Below are 22,677 nucleotides of genomic sequence, written 5' to 3'. Positions count from 1 at the left end.
TTGTTTGTGCTGCTTTAATGAATATTTCCAGGTGAGCTCAGGGCAGGTGCTCTGCAGGATGGGAAACCTCAAAAAGGGGTCAGAAACTGAGAGCGTCTCTCCTGGAAAAATGTCCTTGGTGGAATCAAACCCAGAGAAGATCCTTCCCCCTTTTCCTTGTGAGGAGCTGCAGGAATTCCTAATAAAAATGACTTCATTTATCAATCAAAAGCACTGGCAGCAGAGCTGGTGTCTGAGGCAGCTTGTTAAAATATTGAACAATTTCTGAATGAACTCTTGTCCTGCTCAGACAGGTGTTCCCAAACCAGAGGCTTTTGTATCTAATTCTATTATTAATACATTTATAATTATTAATATACATTCTTATTATAAATATCTGGTTTTTATCTATTCTATTATTTATCACTCAAGTGAGAGAATACCCAGGGATGCTCCAAAGCAGGCTGAGGGTGCAGAAATTCCTGTTCATAGGAATGATTGGATGGATGGTTGGCCAAGGGAGTTCTCCTGACTTGAAATGAGGAATAAACCAGAGAGACAAGCCTGGCTTAACCAATCTGAGCTGAGTTTAGCTGTGGGAAAGGCTCCATCTAGCCCTGCCAAAAACCTGGCTTTGATTATTTAAAGAACAGCCTGCACTCATTCCCTGTGGATGGAAAGGGATTGGAAACATTGAGCTGGAACCTCTGGGAAGGTGGGGACAGCACCTCAGATCAGCAGCACCTCTGCTCCTCTGGCTGCACAAAAACCTTGGAGTGACACTTTAACAATAGTAGCTTTAAATAATAAAAAATCTAAAATATTACATGTAAAATAATTATATTTCAAATTAATATCTTAATAATATTAGATCTAACTATTTTAAATTCATTATATTTAAATGTAATATAATATTTAAATATTTACCATATTTCTAAATAATTTAAATATTTACAAACATCAGTTCCTGTTGTTTGCCCTCTTGGAAGGGGTTTAAACTCCCCTTGAATCAATACAAAAAGGGGGAAAATGAGCCCTGGGTTTGGCAGGAGGGGCAGGGCTGCTGTTACCTCTGCTGGAGACAGCAAAGTCCCAGCCCTGGGCCAGGAAGTGTTATTAAAATAACAGGATCAAAAAGGACAATATTTCCAGCCCTTTGAAATATTCAGGATCAGCTGCAGGGAGATTTTTATTGCCTGAAAAGAAAAATTCCCTCAGTCCTTGCCTGGTTTAATTTGATAAATGAATTCCTCAATAAGGGCTGGGCTGGGGCTTTGGGGGGGATCATTTCAAAGATTTTATTTATTTATTTATTTATTTATTTATTTATCTGTTTATTTCTTTATTTCTGTGTTGTGGGAGGTGATCCCGATGGAAATGGGATCTCCTGGCAGCTCCAGGGAATGCTGCTGCTCGTGGGAATCACTTTGGGACTGGAAATTCAGGAATGAGGGAGGAATCCTGGTAAAAAACCAGAGTTTAGGTCTTAAAGTGATCAATCTGGAACCACCCAGTTTCCCTGACATTTTTTGTACTCAGAAGTTGCTGTCGCTGTTTCCTTTCCTGATTTCCATTTCTTGGTGGGGTTTTCACCAAAAAAACCCCAAAAAACTAAAACAGAGCTAAGATATGAAAGGAAATTCAGTGGAACTGATGGCAGAATTCCCTGGTTTCACCAGATTTCATGGGATATCCCACCAGATTCCATGGGATATCCCACCAGACCCCATGGGATATCCCACCAGATCCCATGGGATATTTCACCAGATCCCATGGGATATTTCACCAGATCCCATGGGATATCCCACCAGACCCCATGGGATATCCCACCAGATCCCATGGGTATTCCACCAGATCCCATGGGATATTTCACCACATCCCATGGGATATTTCACCACATCCCATGGGATATCCCACCAGATCCCATGGGATATCCCACCAGATCCCATGGGATATCCCACCAGATCCCATGGGATATTCCACCAGATTCCACGGGATATTTTACCAGATCCCATGGGATATTTTACCAGATTCCATAGGATATTCCACCAGATCCCATGGGTATCCCACCAGATCCCATGGGATATCCCACCAGATCCCATGGGATATTTTACCAGATCCCATGGGATATCTTACCAGATTCCATAGGATATTCCACCAGATCCCATGGGATATTCCACCAGATTCCACGGGATATCCCACCAGATCCCATGGGATATTCCACCACATTCCATGTAATAGTTTACCAGATCCCATGGGATATTTTACCAGAATATTCCATGGTTTTCCCCTAAACTGCTTTGTACAATGGATTGACTCCAAGTTCCTGACAATTTCCCATGGGATGTTCCCATTTTGGCTGATTTTCAGGAATTTCCCTTCTGGATGCTGGAAACCTTCACCTCTCTTTGACTTCCTTCACTTTTTGTATTTTCTGGGTTATTGGGTTTTTTTTTCCTTTTCCCTCCCTTTTCTTTTCCTGTCAGTATTTTACACTTTCCTTTCTGCCTCTCTGCTCTCACCTGGGGGAACAGCAGGAAATTTGGGGTCTGGGGAGCACCAAAGCACAAAAATTAAAGGAAACTTTCCAAATGCCCAAGAAAGCAAAAATGGAAATAGGAATTATTCCCAGAAATGGTTGGGATAACAGGACTGGGAAGCAATGGGCAGGTGTTTAAGGTCATGAAGCTGAAGCTTTTCTATTCCCATATTTTTATCCAAATTTCCTGGAAAGCAGCTGCAGTTCAATGGAATATTTCCATGTCTAAATCCATTCCTTGTTGTTTTAATTTCGATTTTGCAGCAGGCTTGGTTCAGCTGGGAAACTTCAGTGAGAGACTGAAATAATTCCAGGGTTTGTCCCCACCTGGAATGCCAGGAAATCCCTGGGGTTGTGGTGGTCCCACACCTGCCACATCCTGCTCAGGAAAGCTGCTGCCCTCACTGGAATTAACTGGGAATTATAATTATTATCATTATTATTATTAATTACCTGCCCAAGCTGCAGCTGGGGCTGCACAGGAAGGCAAGGCTCGATCACAGCAATTTTATTTGGGGTTCCTTTGAAGTGTGCCCAGAAATTCAAGCGAGGTGAGGCTCTGCCAGTAATTTAAACAGTGAGGAAAAACCTCCAATTATCCCAGCCCTGACTCTGGGGTGTTAGGAGGGATCCCAGATGGACAAGGGGATTTTTTATCTCATTCAGCAGCACCCTGTGCTCGTCAGGAAGCTTCAAAAATAAAATAAAAGGATTTATGCTCTGAAAATATCAAACACATTTTACAAAACACATTTACAAGTCCCACAAGCTCCCATGTGGGTGCTTCTCTGCCCTCCTTTATTTTAGTGAAGCCAAAGAAAACCCAGACTAAACAACAACAACAACAACAAAAAAAGGCCTGGAGCAAAAAATCTCTTTGGAATTGCAAATCCAGGTGGGCCCCACCTGGTGTGGAGGTGGAGGAACAACTGCAGGCCGAGTTTTCCTGCAGGTTTGAGCAGGCACTTCCAAGGATTAACTGCACCAGGCTGGATTCCTGCAGAGCTGCCATGGCCTTGGAGTCTCTGAGGGGCCACGGCTCCCTCCCAGAGGAAAAGAACCCCAAAAAGCCTCGTGGAGACCCAGCCTGGAGGGTGGGGGCTGAGGGGAAAGGGTTAAACAGGGTTCCTGTGCTGGGCCTTATTCCAGAGCTCCCGGTTTGCATCGCACTGGTGCCCCCAGGCAGAGACCTCCCGGAGCCTCGGGCTTCTCCCTCCCCCTCTGGCTCTTCCTGGAGCTGTTCTGCTTCCTGAGAGACCTAAAACACTCCAGAGCCACCTCTGGCCCAGGCACAGCTTTCCAAAATTCCTTTTTCATTCCCTTCCTCTCCTCCTGGTGCAATCCTTCCTCTCCTCCTGGTGCAATCCTTCCTCTCCTCCAGGTGCAATCCCTCCTCTCCAGGTGCAATCCTTCCTCTCCAGGTGCAATCCTTCCCCTCCAGGTGCAATCCTTCCTCTCCAGGTGCAATCCTCCCTCCAGGTGCAATCCTTCCTCTCCAGGTGCAATCCTTCCTCTCCAGGTGCAATCCTTCTCTCCAGGTGCAATCCTTCCTATCCAGGTGCAATCCCTCCTCCTCCAGGTGCAATCCTTCCTCCAGGTGCAATCCTTCCTCTCCTCCAGGTGCAATCCTTCCTCTCCAGGTGCAATCCCTCCCCCTCAGGTGCACAATCTTCCTCTCCAGGTGCAATCCTTCTCTCCTCCAGGTGCAATCCCTCCCTCCAGGTGCAATCCTTCCTCTCCAGGTGCATCCTCTCTCCAGGTGCAATCCTTCTCTCCAGGTGCAATCCCTCCTCTCCAGGTGCAATCCTTCCTCTCCAGGTGCAATCCTTCCTCTCCAGGTGCAATCCTTCCTCTCCAATTGCAATCCTTCCTCTCCAAGTGCAATCCTTCCTCTCCTCCAGGTGCAATCCTTCCTCTCCAATTGCAATCCTTCCTCTCCAAGTGCAATCCTTCCTCTCCTCCAGGTGCAATCCTTCCTCTCCAGGTGCAACCTCCCTCCTCCGGGCAATCCTTCTCTCCAGGTGCAATCCTTCCTCTCCAAGTGCAATCCTTCCCCTCCAGGTGCAATCCTTCCTCTCCTCCAGGTGCAATCCTTCCTCTCCAGGTGCAATCCTTCCTCTCCAGGTGCAATCCTTCCTCTCCAGGTGCAATCCTTCCTCTCCAGGTGCAATCCTTCCTCTCCAGGTGCAATCCTTCCTCTCCAGGTGCAATCCTTCCCCTCCAGGTGCAATCCCTACTCTCCAGGTGCAATCCCTCCTCTCCAGGTGCAATCCTCCTCTCCAGATGCAATCCTCCTCTCCAGGTGCAATCCTTCCTCTCCTCCAGGTGCAATCCTTCCTCTCCAGGTGCAATCCTTCCTCTCCAGGTGCAATCCCTCCTCTCCAGGTGCAATCCTTCCTCTCCCTCTAGGTGTCCCCACTGGATTGGGAGTCAGAGCTTTTCCTTTCCTTTCAGCTGGGATTTCTCTCCTGCTTTGGGTGAAATATTTAATATTTCCAAGAATTTGGATTGATTTTATTTTATCCGGTCAAACCAACCAGGCTGAAAGGAATTCATTCCTTAACATTTCAAGGGGATTTTTTTCCCACTTTCCTGCACTGAATTAATCTTTGTGGACTCACAGAAAGATTTGGGTTGGAAAATCCCAAAGGACCACTAAAATCCCAAAGGAATTTAAGGACCTTAAAGCTCATCTCATTCCACCCTTGCCATGAGCAGGGACACCTCCACTCCTGGTTTCAAATATCCCTAAATGCCCACCCTGGCTGCTGCCATGGCCCTGTCCTGAACCTTCACAACTCACCTGGAATGGAAAACCCCTGGAGGGAGGCAGGTGAAGGTGTCAGGGCTGCTGCAGGCCCTGAGCAGGTGGGTGGGCTGGGAGTGTTCCTCACCTGGCTCCAAAGCTGAAAGTTTGGGGGGTTTGGGGAGCCCTGGGTGTGCTGATCCCAGCACCAACCAGAGAGACCACAGGGCTGATTGCACTCAGTTCATTGCACTGATCTCAGGCCTCCAGAGCTCGGCTCAGGTAAACTCAGCTTAAAGAGGTTTTCCTGTCAATCCAGGTTTAAACCTCCAGTGAATCTGAGTGTTTGCATCCTAGAGGTTTTCATTCATTGTTTAATTCCAGTTGTGTTCATGAGTGCCTTAAACTCCTCCTGAGGCTGCCCCAGGATCCCTGGGATCGAGATTTCCTGGCATTGCAGGGTGGGAAAACCCTGGAATTCTTTCTGTCTCTCACAGCAAAGGGCTGAAGTTCCCCAGCTGAAGCAGCCAAGCTGCAAAATTGAAATTAAAAAAGCAGGAATGGATTTAGACATGTCAATATTCCATTAAATATTCCATTCCCTGCCCAGGGAATTGGGGCAATATTTGAAGATCTTTTTCAGCCCCAAATCGTTTTATTCTGAACTGCTTGAAAAATATTACCCAGAGCAATAGGAAGCATTAGTTAATTAATTAATTAATTAATGACCTGCACTCAGGTTTGTTCCAGGGGACTTTGTACTTTCCTGGCAGCAGATGCCTTGGATATTCCTGATTTCCTGGGATATTGCTGATTTCCTGGGATATTGCTGATTTCCTGGGATATTGCTGAATTCCTGGGATATTCTGATTTCCTGGGATATTGCTGATTTCCTGGGATATTGCTGAATCCTGGGATATTCCTGATTTCCTGGGATAGTGCTGATTTCCTGGGATATTGCTGAATTCCTGGGATATTGCTGATTTCCTGGGATATTGCTGATTTCCTGGGATATTCCTGATTTCCTGGGATAGTCCTGATTTCCTGGGATATTCCTGATTTCCTGGGATAGTGCTGATTTCCTGGGGTATTGCTGAATTCCTGGGATGCATTCCGATCTGAATCCGTGCTGATTCCGATGCTGATCCTGGGATAGTGCTGATTTCCTGGGATATTGCTGAATTCCTGGATAGTGCTGAATTTCCTGGGATATCCTGATTTCCTGGGATATTCCTGAATTCCTGGGATATTGCTGATTTCCTGGGATATTGCTGATTCTGGGATATTCTGATTTCCTGGGATATTGCTGATTTCCTGGGATTTGCTGATTTCCTGGGATATTCCTGATTTCCTGGGATATTGCTGATTTCCTGGGATATTCCTGATTTCCTGGGATATTGCTGATTTCCTGGGATATTCCTGATTTCCTGGGATATTGCTGAATTCCTGGGATATTGCTGAATTCCTGGGATATTGCTGATTTCCTGGGATATTCCCGAATTCCTGGGATATTCCCGATTTCCTCCCACCCCCTGGTTTTTAGCTGAATTTGGATTTCCCGGCTGTTCCCTCCTCGCAGCAGCGCTGTTGCACTGTCGCTCCTCCCCACCAGGGGGCAGCTCTGAGCCGCTTCTGCCCTTCCCATCGGATTTCCGAGCGTGTCTCTGAATAATCTTTAGAGCAGACAGATGAATTTTCCTTCTCACTGTCCAGGAATGTTCTCCTGAACGTGAGGCTGAGCTGAGCGAGATTCAATCATGGTTTTCCTGTCTAGCAGACTTTCTCCTCTCTTTAAAAATAAATTCAATTAAAATCTGCTTTCCCCCCTGCACCGACAGATTTATCTTGTGTGTGGGCGGTTGGTTTGTTTGTTGTTAGAGCTGGGAATTACCGTAAGGCTTTAATAAAACCTCTTGATTACTCTCTGATTCAAACTTGCAAACAAACTTCAGGTGTATTTATATTTCTGCCGTGGAAAGAGATGAGAGGCTCTGAACTCTCCTTTTCTCCTCGTGTTTTCTGCCTTGGCCCCTGAGCTGCTTTTCCCTGCCAGGCTCCATAAAATTCTCCCTGGAGGCAGCAGTTCCCCGTCTGCTGCACTAACTGCATTTTCCTGCAGCTCTTCATCTTCCACTCTTGTTTTGTCTGACTCTCAAGCTCTTTTTTTTTTCTCCTTGCTGGCCTTTTTTTCTTTGGCCTTTTTCTGCTCCTGTCTCCAAAACTTCCAAGGGCAAATAAGCAAAGAAAATCCAAGATTTTCATCCCCTCAAGGAGATTTTGGGTCAGACCTGATCTCTGCCACCATCCATGTCTAGACTAGAAGAAAAGGGATCTCAGGCTGGAAAATGTAATCCAGGACTTGAAGCAAATCATTGCAGAGCTGGTTTTCCTCTCTTGTTTTCCCACCAGGAAGGAGAGGAGGCTCTCATTTTTTTGTCCTTCCAGGTCTATTTTTTTTGGCCCTTCTCTGCTCCTGCCTCCATAACTTCCAAGGGCAAATAAGCAAAGAAAATCCAAGATTTTCATCCCCTCAAGGAGATTTTGGGTCAGACCTGATCTCTGCCACCATCCATGTCTAGGTTAGGAGAACAAAAGGGATCTTAATCTGGAAAAAGTTATCCAGGACCTGAACCAAATCTTGCATATTGGAAATAAAAATCCAGCAATTGCAGAGCTGGTTTTCCTCCCTTGTTTTCCCACCAGGAAGGAGAGGAAGGTCACAGGAAAATCAGGAGGTGTCCAAGCACACACAGAGGGCAGGGAGGGCTGAGCAAATGTTAATTTTGGTTTCCTGTTGGTTCCCAGATCCCAGCAGCTCTCCCAAAGTTGCAGGTGAAGAGAATCCAGGAGTCCCCAAGGGCTGCAGGAGGGAGGTGGCTCAAGGTTAAAGAGCCTGAGGAAATGGAATTTATCTTGCCTAAGCACAGGGAGAGGGCTTGAAATGAAGGAGACCCAAGAGAGCAAAGGCTGCTGAGCCCAGGAGCTCCCTGGCAGTGTCACCTGAGCCCAGGTCACTGCTGGCTCCTGCCTGCCCTCTCAGCCCTGCACGTGTTTGCTTTCCTTGCATTTAGCACCATGAAAGGGACTGTGCCTCCAGAAGTAAAAGCATTCAACAAACCCTTTTGTCAGAGCAAAGTACACCTCCAGCTCCTGCTAATGTTTAAATATTTAAAATATGAAGTCATTCAGTGCTGCTTTACCACCCAGCCAGCCAGGCCTGCTTCTCTTCCATTTTCCCTGAAATTGTGCAGACATTACAATCCCCAGCTCCACCCTGCAGCCATTTCCTGCTCTTTTCTGATTATTTTTTGCTCCTTTCAGCTCCATTTTCTCCTCCAGGATTTTTTTTTCTGATTATTTTTTGCTCCTTTCAGCTCCATTTTCTCCTCCAGGATCTTTTTCTGATTATTTTTTGCTCCTTTCAGCTCCATTTTCTCCTCCAGGATTTTTTTTCTGATTATTTTTTGCTCCTTTCAGCTCCATTTTCTCCTCCAGGATTTTTTTTTCTGATTATTTTTTGCTCCTTCAGCTCCATTTCTCCTCCAGGATTTTTTTTCTGATTATTTTGCTCCTTTCAGCTCCATTTGCTCCTCCAGGATTTTTTTCTGATTATTTTTTGCTCCTTTCAGCTCCATTTTCTCCTCCAGGATTTTTTTCTGATTATTTTTTGCTCCTTTCAGCTCCATTTTCTCCTCCAAGATTCCCAGACTGTTCTCCTGCCCAAATCTACCCCTGGCCCCATTTCTTTTTTCTCCTGTGGGATAAATGCTAATCCCCCTCAGCAATGCAGGGCAGCTTTTTATAGCCCTGCTGAAGCCAGCAAGGTGAATTTCCCTAAGGACAAGGCTCCCTCTGCTCCAGGGATCCAGCAGGGATGTGGGTGCTAAATAGGACGAGGTTGATGTTTGTGAGGTTCCTTTTTCCTTCACTTTTGGGGTTTTCAGCTTGATCTGACAAATTTATCAGCTCTGTTCCCTTTTCCAGCCCTTGTCCAGCCTCATCCTGATCCCACCAGGGTAACTTTTGGCAGCAGTCCTGCAGCTCAGTTGTTTCTTTGGGGTGTTCTTGGTGCCTCAGGTTTGGCTTTTCTATTTTCACATTCTGAGCTGCTTTGGTGTGTGGGTCTGGGCTCCATATTATGGGATGGTGAGCTCTGTGCCCAGAGCAGGGAGACAAAACAATTCCTGCTCCAGCTGGGCACCAAGGACAAATGAGCCAAATCCCAGGCCAGGAGCACAAACCCCGTGGGCTGGAGAGAGAAAAACAAGCAGGGTGGGAGTGCCTGGGCTAAAGCTGGGCTGGGACAATGAACTGCAAGGTGGGAATGGAGCAGAGCTGATCCCAGGGAGAGACCCCGGGAGCGCTGGGGCATTTTGGGGCCATTTTGGGTCATCTTGGGGCAGCCCTGGCTGGGCTCTGGTGCTGCCCAAGGTGCAGCCATGGAGGAGATCCTTGGAATCAATCCCTGCTTCCTTCTGGAACTCTGCCCAGCCTCTGCTCTAGCTCAGCCTTCACACAGCATCATTCCCACCACTGAAACTGGCAGGAAAAAAAGGGATTTGGTCTCCCCCACCTCAATCCCACTGAATTTTATGGGTTTTGCAGAACTGGAAAAATGCTGCCTTCAGTCATTTGAAATCCCAGCTAAAAAAAGGGGAATTTGTGTCTGTCAGCACTCAGTGTGTGTTTTCCTCTGGGCTCTCTTGTGATAACTCCTGATATTTATTGGACCCAGCTCAGTTCCCACAACAACTCAAAATAGTTGTCTGCATTTGAAGCCCTGTGGTCCTTCCTTGGCTCTCAGGGCTTCTGGGCACTTGGAATTCCTCTGGCCAGACCCCTGTCCCCAGGGAATGCTCCAAATAGGGCTCCCAGGGAAGGGGGCTCACGGGGGTGACACTTTGGGACATTTAAATGCCCCTGATGCCAGCGGAGGTGGCTGGAAACGTTCACAAATGTCAGTGTTCTCTGGAGCCCTCGGGAGGCTGATTCTGTGGGAATGAAGAAAAGGCAGGTAAAGTTAATTAGGAAGGGTCAGTGGCTCATTAAACATCCCCAGAGCTCCACTCTGGTCCAGAAAACTCCCTGAAAATTCCTCATCTCCCCATCCAGTCTCTGTGGGACTCTGCTTCCCTGCAGGATTTCTGTGTCCAACATTTGCTTCCTTTCTCTTTCCTTGGATACAGATTCCTCAACCTTCCCTCCTGGCATTTTCTAACATCTTTGCATCGACAAATCTGCTTTTATTTGGATTTTATTTTTATTTTCTTTGCACTGCTGGTGGTTTTTCTAGACCACACAACTCCCTGCTGACCTTGGGACTAAAATTGCTGAAGAACTATTTTGAGTAATCTTTAGTCAGATTTTATTCTAAGCTTTTCCAAGTACCTGCTATGGATGCCCAGCTAGGATGACAAAAATGGATTTATGAACGTTATGTCTAGAAATTTCAGGAGCTGGTGCCTCCAGACCGAGATCCATTTCACCTAAAAGCGATCGATTGCTCAAATCTGAGCCTCAGCCAGGGCTCCTTTACAGCCCCTGCAGCAAGAGAGGCGCCTCAGGGCAGCTTCACATGCCTGGCTGGAGGTGTCACCGTCCTGCAGGAGTGACAGGAGGGCCTGGCAGATGAGATCAGCCCCAGCCTTGGCATGTGCTGGTGGCCTGGGGGTTTTATTTCTGTTCTGGGCTTTAATGAGCAGGATTAGCCCCGAGCTCCTCGTTCAGGGCTGATTGACAAGGGCCTGGTGCACCCTGATCTGTGCTCTGGGGCCTTTGGGGACCCAGCTTTTGGGGGACCCAGCCTTGGGGACCCAGCTTTGGGGATCCACCTTTGGGGTCCCAGCTCTGGGAGCTTTGGGGACCCTGGGCCAGGGCTGCTCCTGCAGCACCCAGATCTGTGCTCTGGGAGCCTTGGGGATCCAGCTCTGGCAGCTTTGGGGACCCAGCTCTGGGAGCTTTGGTGTCCCAGCTCTGGGGGCTTTGGTGTCCCAGCTCTGGGGGCTTTGGGGACCCAGCTCTGGGAGCTTTGGGATTCCAGCTTTGGGGATCCCAGCTCTGGGAGCTTTGGGGACCCGCTTTGGGCCTTTGGGGATCCAGCTCTGGCAGCTTTGGGGACCCAGCTCTGGGAGCTTTGGGGACCCAGCTCTGGCAGCTTTGGGGGCCCAGCTCTGGGACCTTTGGGGGCCCAGCTCTGGGGGCTTTGGTGTCCCAGCTCTGGGAGCTTTGGGGACCCAGCTTTGGGAGCTTTGGGGACCCAGCTTTGGGAGCTTTGGGGACCCAGCTTTGGGAGCTTTGGGGACCCAGCTTTGGGAGCTTTGGGGACCCAGCTTTGGGAGCTTTGGGGACCCAGCTCTGGGAGCTTTGGGATTCCAGCTTTGGGGACCCAGCTCTGGGAGCTTTGGGGACCCAGCTCTGGGAGCTTTGGGGATGCTGGGTGAGGGTTGCTCCTGCAGCACCCAAATCTGTGCTCTGGGAGATTTTCAGATCCAGCTTTGGGAGCTTTGGGGGAATTCAGCTTTGGGAACTTTTGGAATCTTGAGCTCTGCATATCCGGGCTAGGGCTGCTCCTGCAGCACCCAAATTTGTGCTTTGGGAATTGGGGAATCCGACTTTGGGAGCTTTTGGGGCATCCAGATTTGAGAGATTTTGGGATCTTGGGCTCTGCACCTCCTGTGCCAAGGCTGCTCCTGCAGCACCCAAATTTGTGCTTTGGGAGCTTTTGGGATCCTGGGCTCTACATGTCCCGGGCAGGGCCAGGGCTGCCCCTGCAGCAGAGACAGTCCTTGCGTGGATGCTGAGGAGCAAAATATTTTGGCAGCAGCTACATGGCTTCTTCTTCCTCCTCCTCCTCCTCCTCCTCCTGCTGGGTGTTTGCATCACAGCCCTGGAAGGGAGAGCACAACCAGCTCTGGAGTGGCAGATGCTGGGAATGTCCTTACTCACAGAGCAGATGGTGCTCCTTCCTTCCTTCCTTCCTTCCTTCCTTCCTTCCTTCCTTCCTTCCTTCCTTCCTTCCTTCCTTCCTTCCGCCCTTCCGGCCTTCCGCCTTCCGCCTTCCTCCTTCCGCGCCTTCCGTCCTTCCGGCCTTCCGCGCCCTTCCTTCCGCGCTTCCTTCCTTCCTCCGGCCTTCCTTCCTTCCGCGCCTTCCTCCGCCTTCCTTCCTTCGCTTCCTTCCTTCCGCGCCTTCCTCCTTCCCGCTTCCCTTCCTTCCGTCCTTCCTTCCTTCCTTCCTTCCTTCCTGCCCTTCCTTCCTCCTTCCTCTTCCGTCCTTCCTTCCTTCCGGCCTTCCTTCCTTCCGTCCTTCCTTCCTTCCTTCCTTCCTTCCTCCTTCGTTCCTTCCTTCCGTCCTTCCTTCCTTCCTTCCTCCTTCCTTCCTTCCTTCCTTCCTTCCTTCCTTCCTGTTCCTTCCTTCCTTCCTTCCCCTTCCTTCCTTCCTTCCTTCCTTCGCCTTCCTCCTTCTTCCTCCTTCCTCCTTCCTTCCTTCCTTCCTCCCTTCCTCCCTTCCTCCCTTCCTCCCTTCCTCCCTTCCCTCCCTTCCTCCCTTCCCTCCTTCCCTCCCTTCCTCCCTCCCTCCCTCCCTCCCTCCCTCCCTCCCTCCCTCCTGAGACCTTGGAGCTCAGGTTGTAGATGTCCCCTTGTAGATGTCTCTGCACCCCTGGACTGTCCAAGGCCAGGCTGGAGCACCCTGGGATAGGGGAGGTGTCCCTGGAATGAGCTCTGAGGTCCCTTCCCACCCAAACTGCTCTGGGATCTGGGATTTGGGACACTCAGAATCCATCCCCAGGGATTTGGATGGAAAATGGGGAGAGAAAAGAGAGGAGAAGGGAAGGGAGACCCTTCATGGTTTCCTGAGATTCCAAGTGAAGCCCCTGGGTCCATGAATGTCTTGGGGAGGAGATGGAGCCAATGTCAGCCTGGGAGAGCTGGGAATGTTCCCCTGGAGAGGGGAAGGCTCCAGGGAGAGCTTCCAGCACATTCCAGGGCCTGGAGGGGCTCCAGGAGAGCTGCAGAGGGACTGGGGACAAGGCCTGCAGGGACAGGAGCCAGGGAATGGCTCCCAGTGCCAGAGGGCAGGCATGGATGGGATCTGGGCAATGAGGAATTCCTGCCTGGGCTGGAACTGCCAGAGCAGCTGGGGCTGCCCCTGCATCCCTGCAGTGTCCCAGGCCAGGCTGGACACTGGGATGGAGCAGCCTGGGATGGTGGGAGGGGTCCCTGCCATGGCTGGGGTGGGATGAGAATCTTCCAGGTCCTTTCCAACCCAACTCTTTCCATGATTCCATGGACCCTCTCCCAGAATTCCCACTGCTGAGCTGAGGTGGCTCCCTGAGTGTGTCATGGACAATGTGGGATCTTGGCTCCTCTCTGGAAGAGATCCCTGAATCCCTGCTGGCAGTGCAGAGCCCTTCATGGGCAGGTCAGGAGGGGGATTATTCTGGGATAGCAGTGCTTGTTTCATCTCCTCAGGCCTCATCTGGAGTTCAGGGCTTGCTGTGGGATATTCCTGTACCTGCCTGGGGAATGGCTTTTCCCAGCCAGGCTGTGCTGAATCCCAGAAAACTGAGCACAATCCCAGCATTCCCTCTGCAATTCCAACTGCCCAGAGCCCCTTCCTGTGAGAGGCAGAGCCTGTGCCAAGAGAAAAGAACCAAAAAATGGAATTCCAGCAGAAAAGAAAAGCACAGGGAGTTCTCAGCTCCACAGTCCCATCCTGTGGATTCTTTTCTGCCTCTGTCAGGCTCAGGGTTGAAGCTCTCAGGATGGTGTTTGCTGTTCAGACTCAAATGTTTGTTATCTATATCACAGTCCTGCAAGTCCTGAGTCCCACAGCATTCTACGACAGAATTAGTAATTAGAATTCCTAATTCTAATTTTGCAGCTCCAAAATGGCTCACTGGCTCTCTCTCCAAGGCCTTTTAGGGATAAACTGGCCAATTAAGAAATGACACCTCAATTATTTTCACTTTTAACCCAATACCCAACCACCCATGGCTGCAATGGGGACTTTTTATCCAATGACACAAAACCACCCAAACCCCTGGAGGAGGAGGTGAAGGAGAAGGAGGAGAAGAAGGTGAAGGAGGAGGAAAAGATGAAGAAGAAGGTGAAGGAGAAGGAGAAGAAGGTGAAGAAGGAGAAGGTGAAGAAGAAGGTGAAGAAGAAGAAGGTGAAGGAGAAGGGAGAAAAGGGAGAAGTGAAGAAGGAGAAGGAGAAGAAGGGAAGATTGAGAAGGAGAAGAAGGAGAAGGAGGTGAAGGAGAAGGTGAAGAAGAAGGTGAAGGAGAAGAAGGTGAAGAAGAAGGAAAAGGAGAAAAAGGAGGAGAAGGTGAAGAAGAAGGAGCAGCCCTGCCCCAAACCCTCTCTCTTGCTTTCTCTCCATTCCTGCATTCCAAACCCCAAACTCTGAGTTTCCCACCCTGGGGTATCACACACTTCTGTTCAAACTGCACACCCACAATCCCAGCTCCACCATTCCATTCTGGAACCTTCTCCAGGCCCTCAGGTCAGTGCAGTGTTCTCCTGGGGGGTCAGAGCCTGGCAGCACAGACAGTCCCAAATTCCCAGTACAGGGGTTCCAGCACCTTCTCTGCTGGGGAGTGTTTCCCATCCCTGCTCAGCTCTATTGGAGGCTGAGCCTTCTGGAATCCCTAAATTGGAATTTCCCTGTGAATTACTGCAGGGAAAGAATTAATCCTCCTGTTAATCCTCTTCTCTCCCTGGCTAATTAGGGCTGCAAGGATCCCACCTGAACTCCAGGCTAAGTTTACCAAATTTTCCTGCTCAATAAAATTAAAGTCCTGACTTCTCCTGCCTCGCTGTTAGATGTTTCAGAGGTTTATCAGTGGAGTTCTCTTCAAGCAAAGCTTTTCCCCTGGAGCTCTGAGAGATAAGGAACCCTGACAAGCCCAGCCTAAGTGCCTTGAGTCAGGCTTTGTTTGCACACAGCTTGGGAGGCCTCCTCAGCAGCCAAAGCCTCTGGATATTGTGGAAATATCAACTCTTAACAAGTTGAAAATCTTTTTTCTTTTTTTTTTTTCCATGCAGAAAAGCTTTAAATTAAAATTCAAAACTTCTTTGTGGAGCTTTCTTGTTCTTATCTTTCCAAGCAGGATTCACTGATTGTTTGGGGGAAAAAAACCTCATTTTAATCTATTCCTGTTCTCTTCACCATCTTAAAACTGGTTTATATTCAAGAACATCTTGCTCTGAAAACACCAAAAAAAAAAAAAAAAAAAAAGGAGGTTGGAAGTCAGAGGGGAAGGAAACACAAAATTGCTGCCCAGCCTGAAGAATTTATTTTGGAACTTCCAAAAAATTCAGAGTCCTGCCAGATCAAAGCATTTCTGCAGTTTCCTGGAGAAGCCATCAAAAAGAAGGGAAAAAAGGGGGCAGGCTGTGGAGTGCTGCTGACTGAGCAGTGCTGATTTACAGGAAAAAGGAGAGAAATGGCATTAGTGGGAATTTGCTGTGCCTTGCACGCCCTTTGTGGCTTCTCTTCATTCTTGCTGACCCCAAAATCTCACTGATGGCTTTTCCCCCTTCCTTTCTTAAACCCCAGCAGCAAAAATCCACGTTCAAAACCCCCAGCCTGAATCTGGAGAAGAAAAGCACTGAGGAGATCAGGAACCACCTGAGACTCCATAGAAAAATTTGCTTTTTTTTGACAGATAGCTTTGAGCAGTGAGGGTGTTTTTGCAGGGCTGTTGAACTCTCTCTGAGGTCACTCATTCCCAGGACAAACATGGCCAAGTGCTGAGTGCTTCCATAGGAGCCTGGCAGGAGGATCCCTGTTTGGCCAAGGAAGGTGGGGAACAATGAGAGTTTCCTCCTCTGCTCCCAAAGCCAAACAATGGAGCTGCCCCACTCTGCTTTATCAATTCCTTATCTATTAATTAGCCAAACTTCCTCCACGGAGATTATTGGGGCCACATCTCCTCCTCTGCTATGCTGCCAAACGGGTTTTGCCTTCAGGGCTTCTCTCTCAGCCCTAGGGAGAATTTTCTAATTTGAAAATCCAACTGGAATTCTCTCCTTGAAGGTTAAAAATATTCCCCGTGGATCATCAGCGTGGCAATCTCTGTTTGGACAGAATGATTTTCTCTTGGCAGTGCCATCATCAGCTGGGGAAAAGCCTGGAACATTCCATTTCTTGAAGCAAACAGAGGGTACCCAAACAGAAATGTTTGTTCTTTCCTCTACAAGGTTGGCCTGAGTTTGGAGGGATTTGTTTTGCCTCGATGTTTTACATCTGCAAACTTTATTTTTGTGCCTTCTCCTAACCCTGAGCTCCTCAATCACTCTGAGGGATGAACCAGCCTGCCCTAATTAACACTTTGTGCTCCTGCTGAGGTGAGGAGAGTCAGGCTGCTCCCCCTGCCCCAGCCCAGCAATCCTGCTGCACACAGAGCCCTCAGGGACCTGCTCCTGACACAGCCTGGCCTCTCTGGGTGACAGTGACACAGCAGATGTCCCTCCTGAGCAGTGCCCAGTGAACAGGGCCACCAACTCCAGCTGGCACCAGCTGGACACTTTATTTTGCTCTCCCAGACCCTAAAATATTCCAGCCAGGCCACTCCGAGCTGGGCTCAATCCATCAGGGAGTGTTTGGAGCAGTGCTCAGCTCTGCTTCTGCTCACGCTGATTTGTGGAGGGAGAACTCCCAGGATGGGTCCAGGTCAGCAGCTGGGACCTTCAACTCAGCTGGACCGGCCTCAGACCCGAGCCAGGGATGGGCTGAGCCAGCCCTGAGGGCAGCAGCCCACGGGAGGCAGGCAGGTGACCCAGCTGGGCTCTGCAGGGACACAACCAGCCCTGCTCAGCCTGCACTGGGAGCTCAGCATCATCAGCATCATCATCATCATCATCGTCATCATTGTGCTCCTCCTCTCATCTGACTCCTCTCATTGAACTGCTGAAGAGAAAATCATGGAATGGGTTGGGTGGGAAAGGAGCTTAAATCCCACCCAGTGCCACCCCTGCCATGGCAGGGACACCTCCCCCTGTCCCAGGCTGCTCCAGCCCCACTGTCCAGCCTGGCCTGGGACACTGCAGGGATGCAGGGGCAGCCCCAGCTGCTCTGGGAATCCCTTCCCAAAATCCCACCCCAGTCTCCCTCTCCCAGGAATTCCCTCCATTCCCAGCTCTCCTGGGATTGGATCCATCCCCACCCTGACTCTGCTCTAGGAAGGAATTTTGGGATCCAGGGGCTTCACTGGGAATCTCAGTACTCCAGGAAGGGTCTCCCTTCCCTTTTCCATCCCCAACTTCCATAAAGATCCCTCAGGATGGATTCTGAGTGTCCCAAATCCCAGAATCCCAGGATGGTTTGGGTGGGAAGGGACCTTCAATCCCATCCCATTCCAATCCCACCATCCCAGGCTGCTCCATCCCAGTGTCCAGCCTGGCCTGGGACACTGCAGGGATGCAGGGGCAGCCCCAGCTGCTCTGGCAGTTCCAGCCCAGGCAGGAATTCCTCATTGCCCAGATCCCATCCATGCCTGCCCTCTGGCACTGGGAGCCATTCCCTGGCTCCTGTCCCTGCAGGCCTTGTCCCCAGTCCCTCTGCAGCTCTCCTGGAGCCCCTGCAGGCCCTGGAATGTGCTGGAAGCTCTCCCTGGAGCCTTCTCCTCTCCAGGGGAACATTCCCACTTTTCCAGCCTCCCATCCCAGCAGAGCTGCTCCAGCCCTGCCCATCCTGCTGCTCCCAGGCCCCAGGAGGGAGGAGCAGCAGCTCTGGGACAGCTCTGGGCTGCACAAAACCCCCTTGGAGTTTAAGGGACCTTTTCCATCCAATATCCCAATATCCCAATATTCCAATTTCCACCCTTCTCCTGGGAGCTGGAGCTGCCTTCCCCCAGCTGAGGGACCAAGGCACAGAGCTCAGGAGCTGCCCCTGGAGCTGCAGGAATTTCTCTGCAGCTCCTGTGCACAACTGGAAGCCCAAAGTTTCCTGGGGGGATTGGTGAGCCTGGAGCCCCTGAGAGCCCTCCTGCTGCAGCCAAAGCCGCTGCAGTTCCCAGATCCATTCCTCTGCTGAGCTCTGCTCCTTGTGCCCATGGCTGTGCCATCCTGCAGGCATGGCTGCCACTCCTCTCAGTGGTTTGCCACCCTCCTGGGGCTGCCAGGCCTGCACCTGCCCTTGGAAGGGAAGATTCCTGGCATTTCTTGACCCCAAAATACAAATCCCTGCCTTCCTGGAGGCTCCATCCATTCTGCCTTTGGACACACTTTACAGGCCATTAATTATCTTTAATTCTCCATCTCTAATCAAGGAATGTTTAATCAAACTCCTCAATTTCCTCAGGTGAAATGTTGGGATTTTTCCTTAAAAAAAAAAAATTTCAAATTCAGATTTTCTTCCTGAAAATCCCCCAAGCTGTTCCCTTCCAGAGGTTTCTGTGGAATGCAGCTCTTGGCAATTCCACCTTCCCTCCTGGAGCAGTGTCCTGGACACAGGGATGGTGTCCAGAGGCTGATCCCAAACCCCCTGAGCTGCTGTGATTCAGGGAAAAGCTTCCTCTGATCCTAAATCCACTGGAATTTGTGTTGATGGGATTTCCCCCAGATTTTTCCATGGATCCTGCCCCAGAATTTGGGAATGAAGGGAGCAGAGGTCTGGGATTTATCACACACATTCCTTCTCCAGAATTTGGGAACAAAGGGATCAAATCCCTGAAATTCAGAGGATTTGCAGCCCCAGGTTTTCCATAATCCTGTGGGATCTCGGGATGAGGAAGAGGAGGAGAAAGAGAAAAGGGGGAAATTCCCCCCAAAAAAGTGGGGAAAAGTTGTGTGGTCCCATTTGGGATCAGACCCATTCCTGCCCCAGGATTTGGGAATGCAGGGAGTCAAACCTCTGACACTCAGGGATTTGCAGCTCCTGGTTATTCCCAGGTTTTTGAGAATCCCATGGGATCTCGGGATGAGGAAGAGGAAGAAAAAATGACACAAAAGGGGAAAATCTCCCCAAAAAAAGTGGGGGAAAAGTTGTGTGGCCCATTTGGGATCAGACCCATCCCATCCCCAGAATGTGGGATTGAAGGGAGCAGAAAAATGGGAATTCTCTTCCCACAGGGAGAAGCTGACAGTGACCACAATCCCTGAAACTCAGAGGATTTGCAGCCCCAGGTTTTTCATAATCCTGTGGGATCTCGGGGTGAAGAAGAGGAGGAAAAAAAGATACAAAAGGGGGAAATCTCCCCCCAAAAAAAGTGGGGGAAAAGTTGTGTGGCCCATTTGGGACTAAAATCCCATCAAACCCCAGCAAGAGACACAACCCCCTCCATCCTCAGGCCAGGGAAAATCCTGGCTGGAAAAATCCTGGCTGGAAAAATCCTGGCTGGAGAAATCCCTGCAGTCCAGCAGGGGGTGAAGGGTGGGACTGGTTCAAGGCAAGGCTCAGCTTTGTTAAAACCGGGATTACCAAGGGCCCTTGGTGTGTGCCCCAAGTTCCCTGGAGGAGAATTCCCTCCAGGAAATCCCCCAGGGCAATTCCAGCCTGGAATTTCATGGGAAGCTCCAAGGCTGCCTTGTCAAAATGGGAAAATGGGGCTGGAAATTAGGATTATTTCTGATTTTTGCTCTTGTGTCTTTCCTTTATTTTATTAATTTGGGATCCAAAAGAGCTTTTCCTGCAATTCCCAGCGGGAACTTTTACACAGAGCCCCTTTTTATTATAGAAAATCAAGATTTTGAATCCAAAATTCCAAATTTTGGTGAGGAACGCTGGCAATCCTTCCCAAAAAAAACTCCACCTTTCCTTGTCTTGGGAGCTGTGGAAAACATGGAATTTATCAATTCTGCAGCAGGAATTAAATCATAATGGGAAAATAACAATAACTATAGGGAAATGGATAGAATAATAATAATAATAGGAAAATAATAATGATAATAATAATAAGAAGAAGAAGAATAGGAATAATAATAGGAATAATAATAATAGAAATAATAATAATAATAGGAGGAATAATAAGAATAATACTAGGCTAATAATAATATCATAATGATGATAATATATACTATAATATAATAATAATAACTAATAATAATAATAATAATAATAATTTGATTTTTTTCTGCTGACAGGTACCCTCTGAGACGAGGCAGCTCCTTCACATTCCTGACTCCAGGCCCACACTGGGATTTCACCCTGGTGAGTGGAAGAGCTGGAAAATCAGGAATCCAGAGGGGAAGGAAAAGCAGGAAAATAGAGGTGAAAACTCTTCTGGAAAAGAAGGAAAATCAAGATTTTCCTTGAGATAATTCCTGAGTTTTCCAGGTTTCAGAATTCAGGGACATTCTGGACATTTTTCCTTGCTGAATTCTTGATTTTTTCTGATGGGTTTTAGCCCTGGCAAGGTGGGGAAATAAAAGGAAAGGTTTTTATTCCTTAAATAAAAAAAGGTTTTTATTCCTTAAAAAAAAAATATCTGGATTTTGTTGGCATGGAGAAGCTGCTCAGAGATTGGAATTTTTGGTTTTCCATCCTTTATTGCCAAGGCCTGGAGCAGGCAGGGAAGGAATTCCAGCTCATTCCCAGCTGATCCCACCCTCAATCCTAAAATAAATTCCCTTTCCAAACCCCAGCCCTGGAATTTTGGGGATGAGCTGATCTGGCACAACCAAACCCCCAAATTCTCCTAAATTCAAATTTTGCTGAATTTTAGAAACTTCCAGCTCAGTTCAACCCAGTTTTTAATGATTACAAAGCCTTAAAAATTCTTCTTTTAAATCTGAATATTCTGTGCTCTAACAACCCAAATCAAAAGGGATTTTTGCTGTTTGTTTTTCCCCCCAAATATTCCCATGCCAGTCCCAAAAATCCTCTTTTTATGGGATAATTATTGGCCAAAAGGCTGGAAATGAACCTGGCTTGGGAAGAAATTTAAAATCCTAAAGCAGAATTTTCCAGGGCTGCCAGAGTGGGAAGGATTTTTAGGGAATGCTCAGGGCTTGTTCTGGAAAATTCTGAGAACAAATGAAATCAGTTTGGCTGTGAGCATCCTCTGAGAGGAGGCAAAATTCATGGAATGCTTCCCTTCTCTTCACTTTATTCCATTTCACTTTAACTTTATTCCATTTCACTTTAACTTTATTCCATTTCACTTTCATTTTATTCCATTTCAGTTTCATTTATTCCATTTCTCTTCATTTATTCCATTTCACTTTCATTTTATTCCATTTCTCTTTCATTTTATTCCATTTCATTTCATTTTATTCCATTTCCCTTTCATTTTATTCCATTTCCCTTTCATTTATTCCATTTCATTTCATTTTATTCCATTTCAGTTTCATTTTTGAGGATTTCTTCCTGGGAATTGGGAGCTTTGTGAATTTAATGATCCTAAAACCTCATTAAAGTTTCTGAGGGGCAAAAAGCACCAAAAACCTTTTTGAGCCTCCCCAACCAAAATACCCTGGAGTGAGGCAAAAAAAGAGAATTAATTGGAATTATTTCCTAATTCAAATTGGAATTATTTTCTAATTCAATTCAAATTTTCTAATATTTCTAATCAAATGGAATTATTTCTAATTCTATTGAATATTTTCTAATCAATTGGAATTATTTCTATCTATTGGAATATTTCTAATTCAATGGAATTATTTCTATGAAATTCAAATTTCTAATTATTTTCTAATTCAAATTGGAATTATTTTCTAATTCTAATTCAAATTTCTAATTATTTTCTAATTCAAATTGGAATTATTTTCTAATTGAAATTGAAATGATTTCCTAATTCAAATTCAAATTTTCCAATTATTTTCTAATTCAAATGATTTTCTCATTCTAATTCAAACCCAATCATTGATTCCAAGGAATTCCTGGAGCTTCCTCAGAACCCCTGAAATTCCAGCCCCACCCTGAGGGGTTCTGCAATAAAATCCCCAAATATTTTCATTTTCCTTCCTGAACAAGATTCCTTTTGGAATTTCTGCTCTCCAAAGCTCCTGAATTGGGTCTGGGGGTTCATCCTTTGGCAAAAGGAATTTTCCCCACTGAATTTGGAGGCTGGGAAAAAAGGAATTTTCTACTTAAATAATTTTGGGAAAAGGAATTTTTCCACTGAATTTGGGGTCTGGGAGAAGGGGAAATTTTCCCCTTTAATAACTTTATTAAAAAGAATTTTTTCTTCACAATTTGGAGCTGGAAAAAGGGGAATTTTCTGCCTTCATAACTTTGAGAAAAGGAATTTTTTTCACACAATTTGGGGATGGGGAAGGGGAAGGGGATTTTCTACTTTAATAATTTTGGGAAAAGGAATTTTTCCCCCAGGATTTGGGGATGGGAGAAGGAAATTTTCCACTTGAATAAATTTGGGGAAAATGAAATTTTTTCCCACAATTTGGGGATGGGGGAAGGGGAATTTCCCACTTGAATAATTTGGGAAAAATGGATTTTTTTCCCACATTAT

At 47.7% G+C, this 22,677-nt stretch overlaps 1 protein-coding gene and 1 long non-coding RNA gene across 10 annotated transcripts in view; both read left to right on the top strand.

Annotated features, from left to right (window-relative positions):
• The window catches only part of NET1 (neuroepithelial cell transforming 1), a 62,480-nt gene that overhangs the window by 8,992 nt on the left and 30,811 nt on the right, over nt 1–22,677 (top strand). For all 3 annotated transcript variants that reach the window (XM_050982785.1, XM_050982795.1, XM_050982802.1), the window contains exon 2: nt 20,351–20,417. In XM_050982785.1, coding sequence (XP_050838742.1) covers nt 20,351–20,417 — 67 coding nt within the window. The remainder of the gene's footprint in view (nt 1–20,350; nt 20,418–22,677) is intronic.
• On the top strand, nt 3,363–4,904 carry LOC127060365 (uncharacterized). Of its 7 annotated transcripts, none has more exons than XR_007779333.1 (4): nt 3,363–3,899; nt 4,116–4,138; nt 4,580–4,662; nt 4,821–4,904. It is a non-coding gene; the product is annotated as an uncharacterized LOC127060365 (long non-coding RNA). The 7 variants fall into 7 exon arrangements; XR_007779335.1 differs by having other exon boundaries at nt 4,580–4,682; XR_007779330.1 differs by having other exon boundaries at nt 4,580–4,702.

The sequence above is a fragment of the Serinus canaria genome, chromosome 1A, assembly GCF_022539315.1.
Source record: "Serinus canaria isolate serCan28SL12 chromosome 1A, serCan2020, whole genome shotgun sequence".
Lineage (NCBI taxonomy): Eukaryota > Metazoa > Chordata > Aves > Passeriformes > Fringillidae > Serinus > Serinus canaria.
The sequence above is the reverse complement of the archived record's forward strand: the minus strand, read 5'-3'. Positions and strand labels throughout refer to the sequence as shown.